The sequence below is a fragment of the Panthera onca genome, chromosome E2 (assembly GCF_046562875.1).
Source record: "Panthera onca isolate mPanOnc1 chromosome E2, mPanOnc1 haplotype 2, whole genome shotgun sequence".
NCBI lineage: Eukaryota > Metazoa > Chordata > Mammalia > Carnivora > Felidae > Panthera > Panthera onca.
The window spans coordinates 44,395,319-44,418,790 of NC_138353.1; the positions used below are offsets into that span (position 1 = coordinate 44,395,319).

Sequence of the window (23,472 nt, forward strand, 5' to 3'; positions counted from 1 at the left end):
GGAGACATAGACTCCAAAGCAGGCACCAGGCTCTGAGCTGTCAGCACAGAGCCTGACATGGGGCTCGAACTCACAAACCGTAAGATCATCACAAACCGTAAGACGAAGGCGGACGCTTAACCCACTGAGCCACCCAGGCTCCCCGATAGTCTTTTTTTTTTTTTCCTTTATTTCTTATGTTTAAATCTTTGATCAGGCTAGAGTTTCTCCTGCCAAATGGATATGTAGCCAAATTATTATTTTCCAGAATTTTTTTCTGGAAAAATTCCTGGAAAAACATTATTTAATTATTATTTTGTTTCAGCACTGTAAAAGCCCCCCCCCCCCCTTCCCTCAGTGATTTAAGATAACATTTTTACCTTGTCTTCTTTTTTTTTTTTTAATTTTTTTTAACGTTTATTCATTTTTGAGAGACAGAGAGACAGAGCATGAATGGGGGAAGGGGAGAGAGAGGGGGACACAGAATCTGAAGCAGGATCCAGGCTCTGAGCTATCAGCATAGAGCCCCATGTGGGGCTCGAACTCATAAACCGTGAGATCATGACCTGAGCCGAAGTCAGACATTTAACTGACTGAGACACCCAGGCGCCCCTTTACCGCATCTTCTATTCTTTTTTTAAAGTAATCCCTAGTCCCATCATGGGGTTTGAACTCATGAATCTGAGATCAAGAATCACATGTCTACCAAATGAACCAGCTGGACATTGCCCCTACAATACATTGATTGTATTTTAGGACTCTGTTTTGTTTTATTGGTCTATTGATCACACACACTATTGGTAAGATTTTATAAAAGCACACATCCTCACACATTGTGGGTAGGTGTGTAAATCAATACATCCCATATGAAGGGTAATTTGCTTATATTTATATACACATTATTATAAATAGACACACACATCTATTTATACACACATTTTTTTCTTTTTGAAACATGTGAATGCATTTATTACATGTTAAGAATAAATTAACATATACCAGCAGGAAAAAAAAAAAAGTTGGTGTTCTGAGGCCAGGAAAATCAACCCAGGGTAGAAAAGCATCCCTGTTAATGGCTATTTACACAGGGATTGTTTCTTTCATTTCTAGAAATGAGACTGGGCTGGGCTGTTGGGGGTTGGGCCCCAATGGCATAAGACTGAGTAGGATGGTCCTGGGTTAGCTCCAGGAGGGTCCACCCAACAGGCCAGGGAGGTCTGGCTGAACTGAGGGTTGGAACAACTCTAGGATGCTTGCAAGCAAACCCTCCCCAAAACCATACCCTGGAGGATATGGGCTTCTAACTTTGCATCAACTTCCTGAAGCTTCCCTGACACTGGATGACCCAGGCTTGACCCTAGGAAGGGAAGAAGAGTGTTGGACTATGATGGCTTTAAGAGTTTGTCTTCCCTCTGGCGGGGAACATAATACATTGAGAAGGGCAAGAACAAATTTGAGGGCCACCTCATCGTATTCCATGCCTGGAACAGGAAAGGGGACCCCTGCAGCCCCTGCAAGAAGGAATGAGAACACAGGAGGTATATTTGATGTCTGCAAAAAATGAGACAGAATCCTTGTTTCTTGTTCTATTCACATGGAGCACGCACAGTGTTTTCCTTGAGAATTTCCTGTTCCAATTCCACTATTTATACAAAAACAGTAGAATGAGCTTGCAAGGTAAATAAGGACTTCCCTGGAGCAGTACTCACACACTGATCCTACTGTTGTCTGTGATAAATTTTGGATCATGCCCCTGAAGAGCAGGGAGAAGATTTTCTAGTACATGACACAGCAAAAGTAAAATGTTAATGCTAAAAATGTTTTATGTGGTGGGGTGCCTGGATGGCTCAGTTAGTTAAGCATTCACCTCTTGATCCCAGCTCAGGCCTTGATCTCAGAGTTGTGAATTCAAGCCCTGCGTTGGGCTCCACTCTGGGCATGAGGCCTACTTAAAATAATAATAATAATAATAGTAATAATAAAAATATTTTTTAAATGTTTTATTTTATATTTGAGACAGAGCACAAGCAGAGAAGGGGCAGAGAGACGGAGACAGAATCTGAAGCAGGCTTCAGGCTTTGAGGTGTCAGTACAGAGCTGATGCGGGACTCCAACTCATGAGTAGTGAGATCATGACCTGAGCCGAAGTCGGATGCTTAACCAACTGAGCCACCCAGGAACCCCGATAATAATAAATAAAAATGTTTTATATGTGCCACCTTTCTCTTAGTAAGTTTCTTTAGAAGGTGGGTCTTATTTATAGCATCTAGAAACAATAACACCAAAATAGCCAGCATTTACTGAGGACTCTCTGTGGCAGGCACTGTGTTGAGTCTTTGTTTAATACTCATGTTGACACAGTACTTAGCTGTAGTAACTCAGTAAGTATCAAAAAGTTTGGAGAAAACTATCAAGGGCATTCAAGAATAGAAAATTACAGCCAATATTCCTCATGAATATAGAGGGAAAGATTTTTTTTTTATGTTTATTTATTTTGAGAGAGAGAGAGAAAATCCCAAGCAGGCTCCACACTCAGTGCCCGCGAAGCCCAACATGGGGCTGAATCCCACGACTGTGAGACCATGACCTTAGCCAAAATCAAGAGTCGGACACTTAACTGACTGAGCCACCCAGGCACTCCAGATGCAAAGATCTTTAAAAAATACTAGTGAATTAAATCCGGCAATATATAGAAAAGGCTAACATCATAACCAAGTGGAGTTCATCCCAAGAATGTAAAGATGGTTTTTTAACATTTTTTTAAATGCTTATTTATTTTTGAAAGACAGAGAGAGAGGCAGAGAGTGAGCAGGGGAGGGGCAAAGAGAGAGGGAGACACAGAATCTGAATGTGGCTCCAGGCTCTGAGCTGTCAGCACAGAGCCTGACGTGGGGCTCCAACTCATGAACCGTGAGATCATGAGCTGAGCCGAAGTCGAATGCTTAACCAACTGAGCCACCTAGGTGCCCCAAAGATGGTTAAGTTTTTGAAAACCATTCAAAGTAATTCACCGTATTAACACAACAAAGGAGGAAAAATCATATGATCATCCCAAAAGATGCAAAATATATATATTTGACAGGATTCAATATCCTTTTATGATAAAAAAAAAAATAGGAAACTAGGAATCTAGGGGAATTCTGCCTTGTTTCTGATGAAGGACATCAACTGAAAAACCTATAGACAATATCATATTTATTCATGGAAGAGTTGAATGCTTTCCTCCTACATTTGGGAACAAGGCAAGGATGCTAATTTCACCGTTTTTATTTAATGTTGTACTAGAAGTCACAGCCAGTGAAATAAGGCAAGAAAAAAAATACACAGATTAGAAAGGAGGAAGTAAAATTGTCTCATTAGCAGATAACATGATTGCTACATAAGTTATTCTAAGAAATATACAAAACAACCACTAGAACTCTAAGTGAATTTAGCAAGATCACAGGATACTAAGTCAATGTACAAAATCAATTATATTTCTCTGTTATAGCTGCAAACAATTGAAAACTGAAATAACTCCCATTTGTAAAACATTTAGGAATAAATTTAACAAAAGATGCAAAAGACCTTTATGCCAACAACTACAAATTAAAATAAGATTCAAATAATGAAGCAGTATACCACGTTTGTGGATTGGGAGAGTCAAGGCTGTTAATATGTTTATCTCTATATGTTCGTCTATAAGCTGATTTATAGAATTAACAGGCTGATTTAAAAATAATTTTAGATTTACAAGAAAATTGCAAAAATAGTACAGAGTGTACTTGTTTACCCCTCAGACAGCTTCCCATAATATTAACATCTTACATTTACTATCGTACATCTGTAAAAACTAAGAAATCAACACTGGCACATTAGTTACTTTACCTGGATTTCACTGTTTTTTTCCCTAATGTTCTTTTTTTTGTTCTACGATTCAACCCAGGATATTACATTGCATTTAGTTGTCACATATCCTTAGTCTACTTAGGTGTATGACAATTTCTAAGTGTTTCCTTGTTTTATTATGTTTTTAATAAGCTTGACAGTTTTGAGGATACTGGTCAGGTATTTTGTTGAATGCCCCTCAATTTGGGCTTGCCTAATGTTTTTCTCATGCTTACACTGCGGTTGTGGGTTTTTGGGAAGAATGTCATAGTGATAAAGTGGTCTCCTCATCACATACCATGCTATCAACATGATTTATCACTGGTGACATTAACTTTTTACTTGGTTCAACAAACTGATTTTAAAATTTATATGGAAATACATAAGATTTAAAATAGCAGAAACAATTTTGAAAAATAAGAGCAAAACTGAAGGATTTACAAGTCTTACTACAAAACTATAGTAATCAAGACAGTGTGGAATTGGCATTAGGACAGACAAATCACTGGAACGGACTAGAAAGTTCAGTAAAAGACCCACACTTATATGGACAAGGCACTTTCAAGAAAGACAGGAAAACAATTCATTGGGGAATTATGTTTTCACCAAATGGTGTTGGAACAGTTGGGTATTCACTTGGGAAAAAAAGAGATCAAGAAAGCTGCCTAATATTACTAAGTTTGTGAGTGGCAGGGGCAGGGCTTCCCAGCTGGACTTTCTGGCTAACACATGGTAATTGTGAACATGAACTTATAATCAATACATTTAGGCCACAATATTTTTCTGAATCCAATTCAATCTCAGGTCATACTTGCAAAAAATGTCAGTGTCTTGGGGTGCCTGGGTGGCTCAGTTGATTGAGCATCTGACTCTTGGGTTTTGGCCCAGGTCATGATCCCAGGGTTGTGGGATTGAGCCCAACATTGGGCTCTGCACTGAGCATGGTGTCTGCTTAAGATTCTTGCTCTCTCCCTCTGCCCCTTCCCCTGCTCTCGCTCTCTAAAATAATTTTTAAATTTTAAAGTCAAGGTTTTCAAAGTAAAAGACTGAAGAAATGTACCTGATTCAAGGACACTAAGGAGACATAAGTAAATACAATACATGATCCAGGATTTGTATGAATATTAATTCCCTGAATTTGAAAATCATACTAGGGTTACATAACAGTACGTTCTTATTCTTAGGAGATACATAATTATTTGAAGGTAAAGGGTCATAGCATCTGCAACTTGTTCTGAAATGGTCTAACATTATTTATTTATTTATTTTTGGTCTAACATTATTAATAACAACATTATTAACATTATTTGATATGGAAGAAATCACATATGGAAAAATATTAACAATTAGTAGATCTAAGTTAAAAGTACGTGGGAGTTCATTTTATTATTCTTTCAATGTACCTGTTTGAAATTCTAAAATGGAAATTTAAATATTAATTTAAAAAACACTTTGTGGCAACTGGGTGGCTCCGTTGATTAACTGTCCAACTCTTGATTTTAGCTCAGGTCATGAGCTAAATTGTGATCCTAATTCCTCTTGCCATGATAAATTTATGTAGACGTAAATATTTTTGTTTCTTTCGAAAGTCTTGTTTCTTATGTTATCTTACTGTCACAGAGCCTATCACAGTACTTGTGGCACAGTAAATGTTCAGTAAATATCTCTGAAATGAAGGTAAATATTAGAATGTAGTTTGTGGAATAGCCTGAGTCATATGGGATTTCTCTCATGATTCAGTCTCATCTGGGAGGTAACTATGGGAAGTTAAGATTTACAGATACAGGGGATTCCTGAAATAGTAATATGTTGAGGTACTGTAAGGAGATGGGACCACTGGAGCTTGGAATGGCAGGAGAATTTGTGAAAAAGAATCCCAGGAATTCAAAGTGAGTAGGCTTTGGAAGGAAGAAGGTGGGTGGATCTGATCTGATCACAGAAATGGTTTTCTTACCAGCAGATTTAGGAGTCAGTGGCTGGCACACAAGTCTTATAAAAGGAATGGTGGAAAATATTAGTAAAAGAGGTTGGGATGGATTGTGGAGAGTCTGGGAGAGTGACATGATGAAAATGACATTACATGTCAGTTGTGATGGCAGTTAAAAAAGAGTAGTTTAGGATAATGCACATCAACCAGGCTGGAACTCCAAAATGCTGGGACATCTTGCTGGGAACAGTTGAGGTGAATTTTATTTTATGACACATGGGAACGAAAATAGCATAGCTATGTTCTGATCACCAAATAATTTGTTTAAAATTCAGATCTCCTGGGCGCCTGGGTGGCTCAGTCGGTAAAGCTTCCGACTTCAGTTCTTGTGATCCCACGGTTCATGGGTTCGAGCCCCATGCCAGGGTTTGCCCTGACAGCACTGAGCCTGCTTTGGATTCTGCGTCTTCCTCTGTCTCTCTCTTCCCCTCCTCCGCTTGTTCCTTCTCTTTTTCTCTCTCTCAAAAATAAACAAACGTTTAAAAAAAAAAATCAGATCTCCTTTCCCAACTTTAAGATATAATTGATGTATAACAAAGTCAGATTCTCAGTACTGTCAGAAACTTGGGATACGCCATACCCTACCTGTCCATGGCCTTAGGCCAATTATGCCCCCCCCCCCTTTTTTCTAGCACTGCTGTTATTTATGTTATGATTACTGTGCCAAGCGCTGTAGAGATACACTCCCTCACTTAATCGGCCAAACTTCTCTGCAGGGATGAGGTTATCTTGCTCATTTTATTGGTTAGGAACATGAGACTTAGACGGGCAACAACAGATCAGTCTGAAGACTGCAAACAAAGATGTAGACCCGCCCTGAAATACAGGCCGCGCAAGAGGTGGGGGAAAACAAGCTTCGTGTGACTCAAGAGGTCCACGGCGAAAGGAAGGGAAGGGGAAGGAAACAGGAAAATGGAGACTTTGCCTCCTCTTCCCACACTGTGCAGGCGGCAACGCGGAGTGAAGGTGAAACCTCTCTTGCTTAACACCTGTCTATCCGTCTCCGTTAGGCGTCTTTGCAAAATCTCTGCATGTGATTGGTGAGATTGGAGGGATGGGCGATTCTGATTGGTTAGTCGGACCTCGAACCAGGCCTACGCTCCAAGGATCGGGCGAGGGGTGGGTGGAACTTAAAACTGAATCCGTTGTTTCATTGGTGAAAAGAAAACGAACCAGGAACTATCCGGGAGCATGATTGGCTGTTGCCAGGAGCCCACCGACGGCCCTGGTTACGGAAGCCGGGGAGAGCTGAGCTCAGGGCCAGCCTCGAGGAAGTTAGCTTTGGAAACCGGGTTAGTGGTGGAGAAGAGGTGTCTCAGGCCCAATGGCGACTGTGGAAGCAAGCGGCAACGATGGGAGAGGGCAAGGGGTCGAGACCTCCGTCACCTATTATCGATTGGAGGAGGTGGCGAAGCACAACTCCATGAAGGAGATATGGCTGGTGATCCATGGGCGAGTCTACGATATTACCCGTTTCCTTAACGAGGTGGGGGCCCGGGAGGTGGGGCGCAGGCCCTGGGAACTGCACGGGAGAGGGGCGGTCTGGACTAGAGAAGCAGCAGGGTGGATATGTATGGAGGGAAATGAAGCCTGGCGGAGGGCGATAAGTGGCCACGATTCCCCTAGACGAAAACCGAGGGGTCTTAGATCTGCATGCCAGCGCTAAATTCCGGTCTTCATTAGTATCATGAATTGCATATCATACACTGAGCACTTAACTATGCCCTAGGACAAACTATTAAGCCATCATTATTCCCATTTTACAGAAAGGGAAACTGAGCCTCCAGACTGAGGGCTCTCAAGGTCACACGCTTAACAGCCTATAACCATTCTAACCTAGGTTTGAAAGGCTCCAAACCTGTGCTATTTCCACTGTGTCTTTCTAACTAATAGCATTTTTGGTTTTTATAAGAAGCTGACATTTTTACCCCCTGATTATGCTGCTTTTATTTTTTTCTAATTTGAGTTAACCCTGAGGCCGGAAGGTCATGAGTTGACTTTTTTGGCCATTGACATCCTCTTTGTTAAATCTTCAAACCTGTTGCAATAGATCTCATTATGCAAGTTCTTGAGACCATGGTGCAACTGAGTGATTTTTTTTTTTTTTTTTTTAGTTTAAGGGAATAGGATAGACTTTTAATGTGTCTAAACTAACTTTATTGAGGTGTAATTGACATACAATATGTGCCCATTTAAAATGTACAGTTTGATGAGTTTTGACAAATGCATTCACCCATGTGATCAAAATCCCAATTAAGACAGAGCATTTCCATCATCCTAAAAAGTTCTCTCTTGCTCCTTGGCAGTCATTGCTCCCACCCCAATCCTTGACACTTTGAGGTATTTATATATATACATATTAACATATACATTTTTTTGATGTGTATCATGTTGAGTAATAGATTAATAATCTTGAGGTTAATTCTTTGGAAATTCTTGTGCAGTATAACCTTGTTGTAACTGAGAAAAACTTCATTTCTGTTAGTTGTTTTGTGAAGCAAGTATGCTAGTAAAATATATATTTTCTTAATTTGGAGCCTAGGGGAGAAATCACTACATCCTGATTATTTAATTTTTTTTTTTAACGTTTATTTATTTTTGAGACAGAGAGAGACAGAGCATGAACGGGGGAGGGTCAGAGAGAGGGAGACACAGAATCCAAAACAGGCTCCAGGCTCTGAGCTGTCAGCACAGTGCCCGACGCAGGGCTTGAACTCCCGGACCGCGAGATCATGACCTGAGCTGAAGTCGGCCGCTTAACCGACTGAGCCACCCAGGTGCCCCTATTTAATTTTTTTTTTTTTTAATGTTTATTTATATTTGAGAGAGTGGGAGAGAGACAGTGCAAGCAGGGGAGGGGTGGGGGGGGGGGACACAGAATCCAAAGCAGACTCCAGGCTCTGAGCTGACAGTACAGAGCCTGCTGTGGGGCTCGAACCCACAAACTGTGAGAGCATGACATGAGCCACAGTCAGTTGCTTAACTGAGCCACCCAGATGCCCCTAGATCCTGATTTATAAATCTATAAAAAGTTTTGAAATGTGAAGTTTCCCAAAAGGACGTTGTTTTTAATAAATCTTCTTAATGGCCAGTAAGTTAACATCTTAGAATTTAGTAACTTGTATTTGTATGGGGTATGGCCTTTTATGCTTTTAAAATAGTACTTTAAAAGTACTTTCCCATTACTTCATCCTCGGATGACTAGTTGAGAGTGACTTGGATGTAGTGATCCTTATGTTAACAGGGTGGGAAACAGGTTCACAGAGATTTTAGTCATACATTTGATTAGTGGCAGAATCTGGTTTAGATAGATCCCTTGATTTCTCTTGTCTACATAGCATTACTTCAAAATTCTGGCCTTAGGTCCTTAGGCATATGCCTCATTGTAAGTTTCAGTTGTGGGTGGTAGCGTGTTAAAGCATAATTCATAACGGTAGGTGATGTTTTTCATTTGTGGTTTCATTTCCCCCAAATTGTCATTTATGTATTATGTATGTAATCTCCACACCCAGCATGGGGCTCAAATGCACCACCCCAAGACCAAGAGTCATGTGCTCCTCTGACTGAGCCAGCCAAGTGCTCCTCTCCCAAATTTCTTCTTGATTGACTTAGAATACATAATGAACTTGAAGAAACATTCAGTGCTTGTAGTGGATGTTAGTTCAAGATTGAACATTAGTTCAACCTTGAGTAGTGGCTGCTGACCGGGTTCCCACATGTTGATGGAGCTAGAAACATCACAGGTGAAATTTGAGCCACAGATCTTTACCTGCAATTAACTCTTCTTACTTACCTGATCTGTCTTCTCTGTTCCTATTATCTTGCTCATTCCAAGCCTGTTCATTCATTTATTTTCTCATTCAAATATTTATCAGGTGTCTGTTATGTGCCAGATACTGTTGTAGGTGCTGAGGAGACAGCAGTGGATATGCCCTATTTATGCCCTCATGCAGATTAGTCGATGGGGAGTGGACATTAAGCAGAGTAAATACAATGTGTGCTGTGTTAGGTAGTGGTAGGTTCTAAGAAGAAAAATAAAGCAGAGAAGAGGACTGTGGATGTATATGGAATGAAGGTGTGAGGGTGAGGGGTTGAAATTTTAGGTATGATGGCCAGAGTTGGTTTTATTAAGAGAATGACTAGAGTAAAGGCCAGAAGGAAGTTTAAGGGAGCTAACCATGTGGATATCTGCAGGAAGAGTGGGAGTGGCAGAGGGAGCAAGTTCAAAGGCCTTGAGGTGGGAGTATGTCTAGTGTTGGGAGGACAAGTGAGGGAGGCTGTAGTGGCTGGAGAGTAGTAGGTGAGGTCTGTATGATCAGGTGAGGGCAGATCAAGCACAGCTCTGTAGGCTTCATGAAAGATTTTGACTTTTAGGAGAGGAACTCAAACTGGAGCAGAGGAGTGACATGATGTGACTTCATGGTTTAATGGTATCCCTCTGCAATGTTTAGAAGAGACTGAAGGAGGGCAAAAGCCACATTGAGGAGTCCAGTTAGGAAGGAGGCTATTGTAGTAATTTGGGCGAGGGGTGGTAGCTTGCACCAGGCTGGTGGCAATGGGGGATGGTGAGAAGTATCAGATTCGGGATGTATTTTGATGGTAGAGCCAATAGGATTTGATGATGCAGTGGATTTGAGGAGTGAGAGAAGTCAAAGATGGCACCAAAGTTTTTGGCCTGCAGGTCTGGAAGAATAGGATTGCTGTTAGATGAGGTGGGAGGACCTGTATCGGCTCTCATCCTTCTTATAATTGAAATACTTCGGGGCTTCTCCTTAGAAAGAGGTCCCTAATCTGAATATCCTGTGTCTGTAGGTTGCTTTTTTTTTTTTTAAATGAATATGTTTATAATGTTATTCTGGAGTTTGAATGTGATGATTTAGAATTGGTAATGTAATTGAATTATCCGTCCCCTAACATTAATTTTGCATTTTTGAATTAGTGGTATGGGTTTGACTTACTGAAATCATTAATGAAAACCCAGAACCTTGCAGTAGTACACATCTTTGTCTTTGCGCTGTTTAGTAGTAAAGTCACAGAAAAATGGTTATACTGTCTTATGACTTGGGCTAGAAAATAACAAAGTACAACTCCCTTCGCAAGGGTCGGTATGATTTTGTGAGCCTTGGTTTCAGTCAGTATTCTAATTTTCGTGCCGTGTATCACAGGTAAGAAAAGTTTGGGCGCCATTGTCTTATGTATAAATAACCATTACTGAAAAGAATAACTTAAAATAACACATTGTGATATTTTGAGGTTTTGTATGTATTTTTTAGTGACCGTGGTCATGAGTGGGAATACTACCTTAGGACTTGCCTACAGATGGGATAGCATTTTACTCGTTCCACAGTGTAGGTGCTGACTGTCAGGTGCTGTGGTACTAGGTCCTGGTGGCATATAAAAGTAAACATGGTTCTGTCCTCTTGAAGCTCCTCTTCCACGGGAGACAAAACCAAAGGAGACAAAGGTTCAATGATGGTGTTTTCTTTGAAGGAAACCAAATAGGAGTTGAGAAAGAAAATTGGGGGTGGTGGGGAGATGTACTTTAATAAGAGCTTTCTGGAAAGCTTCTGTGAGGTAACTTCTGTGAGGTAACTGAGCTGAGGAGAAGGAACTAGTTGGGAAGACTAGAGAAAAGAGCATTCCCACAGTATTTGCAGAGGCAAGTGAGAGTTTGGTCCGTCAGGGGGACCGAAAGCAGCTGTGGCCATTGGGGTAGTGAATGAAGGGCAAGAACGGCCAGAGAGGTGGGTGGGAGCCGGGCCAGGCAGGGTAGGTAGAATTTGATCCTAAATGTATTGGAAAACCACTGAAGCCTTTTAAGATGGGGGTGACATTAAAGCACTTTCTTTTTCTTTTTCTTTTACTATAATTTATTGTCAAACTGGCTTATATACAACACCCAGTGCTCATCCCAACAAGAAAGCACTTTATTTTTCAAGTAGATTATTTTGGCCAAGAAGTCAAGAAAAGGTTGGAGGGAAAAGCAACACAGAATGGAAGAAAGTAAAACTTTCAATTCCAAGAATTTGTTTGAATTGTTCTACATCTTCTGTGCATATACCAATATATACAAATATGTACAAATAAATAGGGAAATAGAATTATAGTTTGAGACGCATGCTCCAACGGAGCCAGCTGGATGCCCCAATCATAGTATTCTTTAACGAAATTATAGTATCTATTAATTGATCTGGGTTTTTTTGTGTGTGTTTTTTTTTTTACATTTATTTATTTTTGAGAGACAGAGTGAGTTGGGGAGGGGCAGAGAGAGGAGACACAGAATCTGAAGGAGGCTCCAGGCTCTGAGCTGTCAGCACAGAGCCCAACACAGAGCTCAAACCCACGAACCTTGAGATCATGACCTGAACTGAAGTCAGACGCTCAACCGAATGAGCCACCCGGGGCACCCCTGATCTGTGTAGGCCTATTACATTAGGATTTGCCCCAGGCTGCTGAGTATGGAATTAGGTCTGTTTTATGCTACCTTCTTTCACATTTTAGATCTAATTTGGAATGATTGGGAATGTGATGAAGTTTAGAGCAGGTACCTTTTTCTGGTGCCCAGGTAATTTTTTTTTTAAATAGGGTATACGGGTACACTGTGAAAAAAGCCTTCTTTCCATCTGCCCAGTTCTACTGCCTCTTAAATTTAACTACCGTTGTTTGTGTATCCTTCCAGAGTTTTGTTTTGCATATACAAGCAAAAGTAAATGTGGTCACTCCCACTCTTTTTACCCCAAAGCTAACATAACATCCTCATTGATCTGTGCTTTGCCTTTCTCACTTAAGTGTAAATCTTCAGAATCTTTACATATCCCTTCCTGGAATACTTCCCTATTTATAGAATTTGTTGTATGGACTAGAATTTGTTTAAGCAGTCTCCTATTGATAAACATTTGGGTTATTAATATTTTTCTAGGTTTTTTTTTTCCCCTCTCCTAAGGGAAGGAGATCGAATGTACATAGAATAAAATTACAGAATATAGGGGCTTCTGGGTGGCTCAGTCATTTAAACATCCAACTTTGGTTCAGGTCATGATCTCACGGCTTGTGAGTTCAAGCCCTGCGTCGGGCTCTGTGCTGACAGCTCAGAGCTTGGAGCCTGTTTTGGATTCTGTGTCCTTCTCTCCCTCTGCCCCTCCCTGCTCATCCTCTCTCTCTCTCCCGCTCTCTCCCTCTCTCCCTCTCTCCCTCTCTCTCAAGAATGAATAACCATTATAAAAAATGTACAGATTTTATATGTAGAGTTCAGTGAGTTTTGACAAATGTCTCACCTGTGAAATCACCATCACAGTATATAGAATGTATCTGTCACTCTGTTCTTGTACAACCATTGATTTGATTTCTAACATTCTAGAACAGCGGTATCACTTTTTTGTGTCTAGTGTCTTTAGCTTCACATATCTGTGTTTTTCTTCTGTATCAGCAGTTCCTATTTATTGCTTTTTATCTTATTTTAATTTTATGTGTTCATTTCATTGTATGATTGTACTGAAATTTATCTGTTCACCTGTTGATTGAAATTTGGGTTGTTTCCATTTTTTGGCTATTGTGAATAAAACTGCTGTGAGAGTTCATGTACCAGGCTTTGTGTGGACACGTATTTTCTTTCCTCTTGGTTAAATAAAAAGTGAGATTGCTGGGTCATACTTTTTTTTTTTTTTTTAACTTTTTAAGCAACGTCAGGCCTTTTCTCAAACTGTCTATATCACTTTATATTCCCACCAGCAACGTATGAATTTTCCAGTTTCTCCACACCCTCATTGACACATGGTATTTGTCATTTTACTTTAACCATTCTAATGGGTGTGTGCTAGTATAGAATTTGTGGTTTTAACTTACATTTCCTTGATGACTAATGATGTTGAGTGTCATCAGGGTGTGATTGGCCATTTGTATGGGTTTTTGTAAGGTGTCTGTTCAATCTTGCCTATTTATAATTGGATTGTTTTCTTATTGACTTAAAAACATTCTTCATACATTCTGGATGCAAGTCCTTTCAGATACAGTTGACCTTTGAATAACGGATTTGAATTGCATGGGTCCATTTACACATGATTTTTTTTTTTTTTTTTTTTTTTATATATAGTAATTTCTCTTATGATCTTTTTTTTTTTTTTTTTTTTGAAGTAGGCTGCATGCCCAGTGTGGGTCTTGAACTCATGACCCTGAGATCAAGAGTCACAAGCTCTACTGAGTGAGCCAGCCAGGCACCCCATGATCTTCTTAATACACTTTCTTTTCTCTAGTTTGTGTTATTGTAAGAACACAGTGTATAATACATATAACATACAGATTATGTGTTAATTGACTATCTTATTGGTAAAGCTTCTGGTGAACAGTAGGCTATTAGTAGTTAAGTATTTGGAGAGTCCAAAATTATATACAGATTTTCAGCTGTGTGGGGGATGGGTTTGACAGCACCCCAACCCCCACATCGTGTAAGGGTTAACCTTATACGTATCATGACTTTTTTCTCCCCATCTGTATTTTGCCTTTTCATTTTCATAACAGTGTTTTTTTGTTTTTTGTTTTTTTAAAGGAAATTTTGTTCTTTGTGTGTATGAAATATAATTGTAATGTCTGGATGCTGGCTTTGGGGGCCAAGTGTTTGGTTCAGTTTTGTGCTTTACCTAATAGTTGTGTAACTGTGGGCAAATAGCTCTGCAAAGGCCCTTTCCCATCTGTAAAATAGAGATAACAGTACCTACTCCACAGAATTAGGACAATTAATACAGGTAATGCATATGAAGACTTATAAAGAGCTGAATGTTAAGGACCATTGGTTGGTTGATTGAGGTTATTTTTATTAATAGTAAACTTATTTAAAAAAATAATAAAATGTATTTGTTCCTTGTAGCATCTTTTGGGTGCTAAGTGGCAGATGCTCTGAAGATGTAAAGGTGAATTAGATGTCTTGGACCTGGGGGCACCTGGTTGAGTCGGTCGGTTGAACGTCTGACTCTTGATTTTGGCTCAGGTCATGATCTCATAGTTCGTGGGTTTGAGCCCCATGACAACGGGCTTCGCAGTGATGGGCGGAGCCTGCTTGGGTTTTTCTCTCACTCTGTGTCTCTGTCTCTCTCTCTCCCTCTCTCTCTCTCTCTCTCTCTCTCTCTCTCTCTCGGTGTCTCTCTCTCAAAATAAATAAACTTAAAAAAAATGATGTCTTGGACTTGTAAGGGAGAATGAGATCTGTGCACAGGTAATTGTCACACAAGGTAGAGAGTAATCTTGCCTTAAAGACTGAGAATGCAGACTTGGTTTGATAGCAGGGTACTGAGGGTACCCCTGAAAGCTTCAGAGCCTGACTAATACCAGTTCTTACCAGAATTGGTTAAAAGAAAGTACAATTTGGTTGTCCTCTAACTTACGAAATGAACAAATCTATAGGAAGAAGACTTTTCTTTCCGTGAGTAGTTTCAAGTGGTTAGTCCTAGGGAAAGCTAGAAATCAAATGAGGCAGAATTTAATCTCTAACACTGTCCAGGTGAGATGCCCTGGATGAACAAATGGACTTTCATTTATTCGTTTGCTTGTGGGCATGGGTGTGGCATACATGCCCGAGAGGAAAAGAGGGGGAGAGGGGAAATGGGAGGGAAGGAGGACAGAGTGAGGGCTCTCTAGATCTCACTGTGTTCCAGGCATCCAATGTTCTAGAATACAGCCATGAAAAAGACAACCATGGTCCCTTTTCTTTTTTTTTTTTATTAAAAACATTTTTTTAATTTTTATTTATTTTTGAGAGAGAGACAGAGTGTGAGCAGGGGAGGAGCAGAGAGAGAGGGAGACACAGAGTCCGAAGCAGGCTCCAGGCCCTGAGCTGTCAGCACGGAGCCCGATGCACGGACATGGGGCTCGAACTCACAAACCGTGAGATCATGACCTGAGCTGAAGTCAGATGCTGAACCGACTGAGCCACCCAGGCGCCCCACCATGGTTCTTTTTCTTATGGAGATTATAGTCTAACAGATGAACAAAGACATCAAATAAATAATTGCAATCGTAATAAATGAATATTATGAAGATACCTAAGGAATTTTGAGAATCTGTAGCAGTGAGATTTATTCTAGCATGGATAAGTTATGTTTGGATCTGCAGACCTGAAATTTGGACCCTGGGTAGTGGTGACTGCCAGGGTTACACCCTTTCTGGCAACCATCAAGTTAGTCTCTCCTGGATGGCACCTCTGCCTTACTAGGTTCTTTCTAATCCAAATGCTGTGGACCCGCACCATTTCCCCCTGTTCACCGTTCAGGTCTATCCTGTTTCTCTGCACTGTTAGACTGTTGTTTAGAAAGTGGTTATTGTCCTCTCCAAAATCTCAGCCTCCACATCTTATTTTGATCTTATCACCTGGCCTAATTTTGCAGCTTCTGAAATCTTAATGCTTCTGGTCAGGTGGTCCTTAGCATATCCCTATTGTTACATTTTTATGACATCATTAAGGGATTTCCACTCACAGAGAATTTGTGTAATTTCTTCCCATCATGATTTTTATTCCATTACTGTCATTACTCCCGTTCTCTTCTTTTCTACCATCTGTCCTCCATCCTTTGCATAGAATTAGTAGTCCGGAAGTGCATTTTCTTTACTTTTTTATTTTTTAAAAGTTTATTGGGGCGCCTGGGTGGCTCGGTCGGTTGAGTGTCCAACTTCGGCTCAGGTCATGATCTCATGGTTCATGGTTTCAAGCCCTGCGTCGGGCTCTGTGCTGACAACTCAGAGCCTGGAGCCTGCTTCAGATTCTGTGTCTCCCTCTCTCTCTGCCCCTCCCCCTCTTGCACTCTGTCTCTCTCTTTCAAAAAAATAAATAAACATTAAAAAAAAATTTTTTTTAAGTTTATTTACTTTGAGAGAGAGAGAGAGAGACAGAGACAGAGACAGCATGAGTAGGGGAGGGGCAGAGAGAGAGGGAGAGAGTGAGAGAATCCCATCCAGGCTCTGCACTGTCAGCACAGAGCCCAGCGCAGGGCTTGAACCCATGAGAACGCGAGATAATGACCTGAGCTGAAACCAAAGGTCGGACACTTAACTGACTGAGCCACCCAGGTGCCCTAGAAGTGCATTTTCTGTTAGTAATTCGTTCTCTCTCTTTTGTGTATTACAACATAAATTTTCTGTCCTCTTTTCAGTAATACATAGGAAATGAACTTAAGGAAGATTCTTTAGACAAATGAACTGACTAAAATCCTTCACCAGAGGACTTCACAAAATTTCCTTTGTATCTTTGAAGTATTTCACTTGATTATTGCTGGATTGAGAGAGAAATGAATGGATCCCAGTCATTGTTTCATCCCTTTTGAAAGTTTGTGATCTTCATTGCTGTGTAGTATATTTAAAAAATTTTATTTGTAACCATGTGTAATTGCTTACATAATAAAAGCTGGGACAAGATCCATTAGTGTGAAAACTACAAAGGCTATCCAAGTCAAAATAATTTTTTGTAAATTCATATGAGATTCAAAAGTAAAGCAGGTCCTGGAAAAAAGGGGAAATATGTACTGCCTTACGTTAGCTACGCTGAATAAAAATAGGGAGAAACTTATGATTGTCCAATAGATTTCAATAGTGTAGGCCACCAATCTAGATTATTCAAGTTAACCCTGGAACTCTTGGTTTCACTTGTTTTGTTTTGCTGTGATTCAGATGAAAGTAAATTTTTGGCTGATATTAATTATAGGTATGTAAACTTAGCTTTATTATTTTTTTATTGTGCCAAAATATATAGCACATAACATTTGCCATTTAACCATTTTCGTTGTACGATTCAGTGGCATTAATTTCATTCACAGTGTTGTGCAACTAACGCCGATATCGGTTTCTAAAACTTTTCATCACCCCAAGCAGAACCCTGTAACCATTAGGCAGTAACTACCACCTCTTCACTCTTCCTCTGATAACTTTTAATCTGCTTTGTCTCTCTGGAATTGCTTAATTCTAGGTACTTTACATAAATAGAATCATACAATATTTGTCCTTTGGTGTCTGGATCCTTTCCACTTAACATAATGTTGGTTTTTAAAATTTTTCTTGTGGTAAAATCTACATAACATAAAACTGATTATTTTAACCATATTTAACTGTACACTTCAGTGACATTAAGTACATTCACACTGTTAGATGATTATCATCGCTACTTATTTTCAGAACTTTTTCATCAGCCTGATCTCAAACTTTACCCATTAAACAATAACTCCATTGCCCCTGTTAATCACTGTTGTATTTTCTGTCTCTATGAATTTGACTATTCTAGGCAGCACATATAAATTGAATAATTCTACATCTGCCCTTTTGTATCTGGCTTGTTTCAGTTAGTATAATGTCTTAAAGGTTCATCCGTGTTGTAGCATATATCAGAATTTCCTTCCTTTTAAGGCCGAATAATACTCTCTTATATGTATATACCACATTTTGTTTGTCCATTCAACCATTCATCCGTGGACACTTGGACTGTTTCCATCTTTTGTCTATTTGTGAACAATATTGCAGTGAACATTGACATACAAGTGTCTGAGTCCTTATTTTCAGTGCATATGGTTATATACCAGGAGTGGAATTGCTCAGTCATATGTCAATTCTGTGCTTTTTATGGAAACTCCAAACCGTTTTCCACAGCAGTGTTTTACATTTCCATCAGCAGTAGAACCAGTAAGTTCTAGTTTCTCCATATTGTCTTCAGCACTTACTATTTTTTTCTATTGCAGCCATTCTAGCCAGGTGTAAAGTGGTATCTCATTGTGGTCTGATTTGCATTTCCCTAAAGACTAATGATGTTGAGCGTCTTTTCATGTGCTTACTGGTCCTCTGTATCTTCTTTGAAGAAAAACCTAATCAGACTCTGCCCATTTTTAATTGAATTGTTTGTCTTTTTGCTCTTAAGTTGGATTTCTTTCTATATTCTGGACATCAATCCTTTGTTAGATATTTGATTTGCAAATATTTTCTCCCATTCCATAGCTTGTCATTTCACTATATTGATAATGTCTTTGATGTATGAAAGTTTTTAATTTTGAGAGAGTTAAGTCCCTCCTCATCAGATCATCAGTAATTTTTTTTTAATTTTTTTTTTTTAACGTTTATTTATTTTTGAGACAGAGAGAGGCAGAGCATGAATGGGGGAGGGACAGAGAGAGAGGGAGACACAGAATCGGAAGCTCGGAAGCAGGCTCCGGGCTCTGAGCCATCAGTCCAGAGCCCGACGCGGGGCTCAAACTCAAAGACCACGAGATCGTGACCTGAGCTGAAGTCGGACGCTTAACCGACTGAGCCACCCAGGTGCCCCATCAGTAATTACTTTAAATGTAAATGGATTAACTTTTTAAATCAAAAGACAAGGATTGGCAGAATGGATAAAAATACAAGATCCAAAAATATGCTGTCTATAGGAGACTCACTTTATTATTTATTTATTTATTTATTTACTTGCTTACTTACTTACTTACAGGAGACTGACTTTAGATCTAGACACGAATAGGTTGAAAGTGAAAGGATGGAAAAAGATACTCCATGAAAATACTAACCAAAAGAGAGAGGTGGCTACATATTAATATCAGAAGAAAGAGACATTTTAAATCAAATAAAGATTGTTAATGTGCATAGAGTTTTTGTTTTACAAGATGTAAAGAATTCCGGAGATGGATATTGCTGGTGGTTGCACCATTTTACTTTCCTGAGAATCCACAAGTATTCCTATATCTCGACATCCTTGTCAGCATTTGTTATTTTCTGGGTTTTCTGGGTTTCACCCGATGGTGGTGTGTTTTGGTTGTTTTGTTTGTGTGTTTTTATAATAGCCTAGTGTGTGTGAGGTAGGATCTTATTGTGGTTTTAATTTGCATTTCCCCAGTGATTACTCATATTCACCATCTTTTCATATACTTGCTGCCCATCTGGAGATTATCTTCAGATAAATGTCTACTTAAGTCCATTGCTTGTTTTATAATCAGGTTATTTGATGTTTTTGTTGAATTTTAGGAGTTCTTTATATATTCTGGATATTAACCCTTGTGATTTACATATCTTTTCTCCCAGTCATTACGTTGGTGAAAGTGAAAACTTTGGTGATCGTGTTCTTCAGTGCATAAAAGTTTTTAAATTTGATGTAGTCCCATTTGTCAATTTTTGCTTTTGTTGCCTATGCTTTTGATGTCATATCCAAGAAAGCATTATCAAAGCAATGTCCTAAAGCTTTTCGTCTATATTTTCTTCTAGGAGTTTTATAGTTTTGGGTCTTTTGTTTAGGTCTTTAGTCCATTTGAGTTAATTTTTGTCCATGATGTAAGATAAGAGTACTTTTTCATTCTTTTGTGTGTGGATATCCAGTTTTCCCAGCATTATTTGTTGAAGAGAGTGCCCCTTCCCTATTGTGAGTGGTATTGCATCGCTTATTGAAGATCATTTGACTACATATGCAAGGGTAGTTGTGTATATGATATTTTGGAGCTTATTTTCCCACTAGTTGTATATTCCTAAGTTTTAGCCATATGGTGTCACTCTAGTAAGTGAACATATTTGGATAACCACCATCTAGAACTGTATAGCATGCTAGAACCTCTCCTTGTGCCTCCTAATCACTGTTTTCTTCATCATCCCCAGAGGTACATGTTCTGTTGACTTTAAGATTATAGATTTGTTCTGTTTCTGAGCTTCCTACAAATGAGAGTGTCACAGTTTATATTGTTTTATGTTTGGTGTCTTTTATTCCCTGTCTATATTCTTTCATGTTGTGGATATTGCAGTGGTTTGTTCTTTTTCATTGCTGATTAGGATTCTACTGTAGAATTATACCTTTATTTATTCCTACTGTGCTTATGGGCATTGGGTTTTCAAGTTCAGGGTCATAACAAATAATGCACCTGTGATCATTTGTGTGTGTGTGTATGAGTTCGTGTATGTATACACATTTCTTTTGGGTGTATAATTAGGGAATTCAACTTGATTTTTTAATAGAAAATATTTTTGAAATAATTATAGATTCATATGTACTTATAAAAAATAATAGGGGCACCTGGGTGGCTCAGTCAGTTAAGCATCCAACTTCGGCTCAGGTCGTGATCTCATGGTCTATGGGTTCAAGCCCCACATCGGGCTCTGCGCTCTCAGCACAGAGCCTACTTCAAATCCTGTCTCTCTCTCTCTGCTCCTCCCCTACTTGTGCGTGCTCTCTGTCTCTGTCTCTCTCTCAAAGATAAATAAACATTTAAAAAGATAGATCCCTATACCTTTTACCCATTTTCTCCAATGGTAACATTTTGTAAAACTGTAGTACAGTATCACAACTAGCATATTGACATTAATTGGATCCACAGATTTTATTCTGACCTCCCCTGTTTTACTTCTATAAAATTGATTTGTCTTTTAATTTTTTTTTAATATTTATTTATTTTTGAGAGAGAGAGAGAGAGAGGGACAGAGTCTGAGTTGGGGAGAGGGGTCGGCGGGTGGGCGGGGAGGGGGGAGGGGGGGACACAGAATGTGAAGCAGACTCCAGGCTCTGAGTTGTCAGCACAGAACCCGATGCAGGACTCGAACTCATGGACTGTGAAAACATGACCTGAGCCAAAGTCAGATGCTTAATGGACTGAGCCACCCAGGAGCCCCTGATTTGTCTTTTAAAGAGAAAACAAAGTGGTTTAATTTATAGAGTCAAAAATAATTCACTTTTAATTACAGTACTCAACATGCAAATTACATTTACCTGTTGATACAGAAATGGCAGCTTGCCACTTTCCTAGGACATTTAATCCAGGCAGTTATTCCTGGACATCCTTTCTCTTTGTATCTGCCAACATTTACCCTCTCTACCTTCTTATAATGATATGTAAACTCTTAGCCAGATAACTGGGTCTTAAGTTCAGTTGACTTACCAGACATTGACTTTTTTTCAGTTGATTTGATCTATTCTGAACTCTACATGAAGAATATCCCATTATTTAACCTATAGATGATCATTCCTGAAGGCACTTGAGAATCCATCAGTACCCCAGGGTCACCAATTTTCCCTGGACTGTATGAAGAGACATAGGAGGTTTGTTAAGTACGTCCCTGCCCTGAATATTCACTCTGAAAAAGAATTTGTTTGGATAAAGTTTTAATACATTTGCTCTTTATGTGATTCTGTAGGCTCACGGTGAACAATATGGAGATACTTGTTTTGTTCATACATAGTTTCTAAATTTTCATTAATGAAAATGATTACGTTTGTGAAGGAAGTTATTAAAATACTAGTGCATAAATTAGATGTAAAAATTCAGGATATTTGGATCCCAAGGAAACAGGAGTTTACTGTGGTTTATATATCAGGCTGATTGTACGTGATAATTATTATAATTGGCAATGTTTCTTCCAAAGATTGAATTTTTGCTAAGTTTTTTGTATATTATCACTAGCTTGGATTTCTCCTTTCTCTGCCTTTCCTTTCTGTTATCACCAGAAGGGATTTTTTAAACATCTTAAAAATAATTCTTTCACTGTAAGTCACCCAGAATACAGTCATTTCCTCTAGTTTCAAACATAAAGGGAACCTGGCTCAGACAAGAATGATCCTTGCTGCACGTCCACTAGCTCATTGTGTTCTCCTTTTTATTCTGAGAGGCCCCAGCTCAGTTTACAAGGTTAAGGGCTACAATGTGTGTTCACAACAGAGCTAATCCTGCTTCAATAAATACAGATGTACAATTCTTTTTTGAACATGCCTTCAAAGTGGAGATCTTTGGCCATGAGCTCCTCTTTGACATCATCTAGTGCCCACTGGTGATCCATTAGCTCCAAAACTTTCCACTTTGCTTTGAAAGCTTTGTTGCTGTCTGTGGGCATGGCCGTGGCTGCTCTAGTCATTTGTGCCTGCATTCTTCTTCTTCTCTTTCTCCTTCTCCTTCTTCTTTTTTTTTTTTATTATTAGTGGTAACACGTAATCAGTTTATTATTGTTACTTATTTGTGCCTGTATTATTTTTGATTGGTCATTGGCATTATCTTGGCCCAGAAGGAGAGAGTAAATGCTCTAAAACCCAAATGCTTAGTAGAAGCACCAGGATGTGGAATTCACCAGGATGCAGATAATGTGAGTAGTTCAGTTCTTTACTGTAGCATAGGCTTAAAACAGGATCAGTGGACAGGGAGCCTGGGTGGTTCAGTTGGTTAAGCGTCCAACTTCACCTCAGGTCATGATCTCACAGTTCATGAGTTTGAGCCCTGCATCAGGCTTTGTGCTGACAGCTCAGAACCTGGAGCCTGCTTTGGATTCTGTGTCTCCCTCTCTCTCTCCCCGTCCCCTGCTCACGCTTTATCTCTCTCTCTCTCAAAAAAACACAAGGTCAGTGGAAATAGGTCTGTGGTTGTAACAAAGCCTAAGCATGTCTGTCATGTTTATCCATTCACCACTAAGAATCATTGGGAGAACATTTGTTAAATTCCCTTTAACCATGTTTGTGAGCATAGTGGGATCATTCATAGGAGAAGGTAGTACTATTTTCCCTTTAGTTTTTTTGAAAAATCCTTACTCTGGGTGGTTAGAAGTAGTATTTTCATGTCAGAAGGACTGTTTGGGAATATAATTTTCATCTCTGAGGATTATGCTTTGAATTAGGACTTCAGCTGTCAAATACTTGGTCCTGGGTGAGCTTCTTTTTTTTGTTT

The 23,472-nt window shown here is 39.4% G+C and overlaps 2 protein-coding genes across 2 annotated transcripts in view; both read left to right on the top strand.

The window, feature by feature from the left end:
- Positions 1–2,195, top strand: part of NIP7 (nucleolar pre-rRNA processing protein NIP7) — a 66,794-nt gene extending 64,599 nt beyond the window's left edge. The window contains exon 6 of the mRNA XM_060650321.2: positions 2,000–2,195. The gene's annotated coding sequence lies outside the window, so the exon portion shown is untranslated. The remainder of the gene's footprint in view (positions 1–1,999) is intronic.
- A 4,867-nt stretch (positions 2,196–7,062) lies between these two features.
- CYB5B (cytochrome b5 type B) overlaps positions 7,063–23,472 on the top strand; it is a 37,633-nt gene continuing 21,223 nt past the window's right edge. Inside the window, exon 1 of the mRNA XM_060650307.2 lies at positions 7,063–7,319. Coding sequence (XP_060506290.1) covers positions 7,158–7,319 — 162 coding nt within the window. The 5' untranslated portion in view covers positions 7,063–7,157. The remainder of the gene's footprint in view (positions 7,320–23,472) is intronic.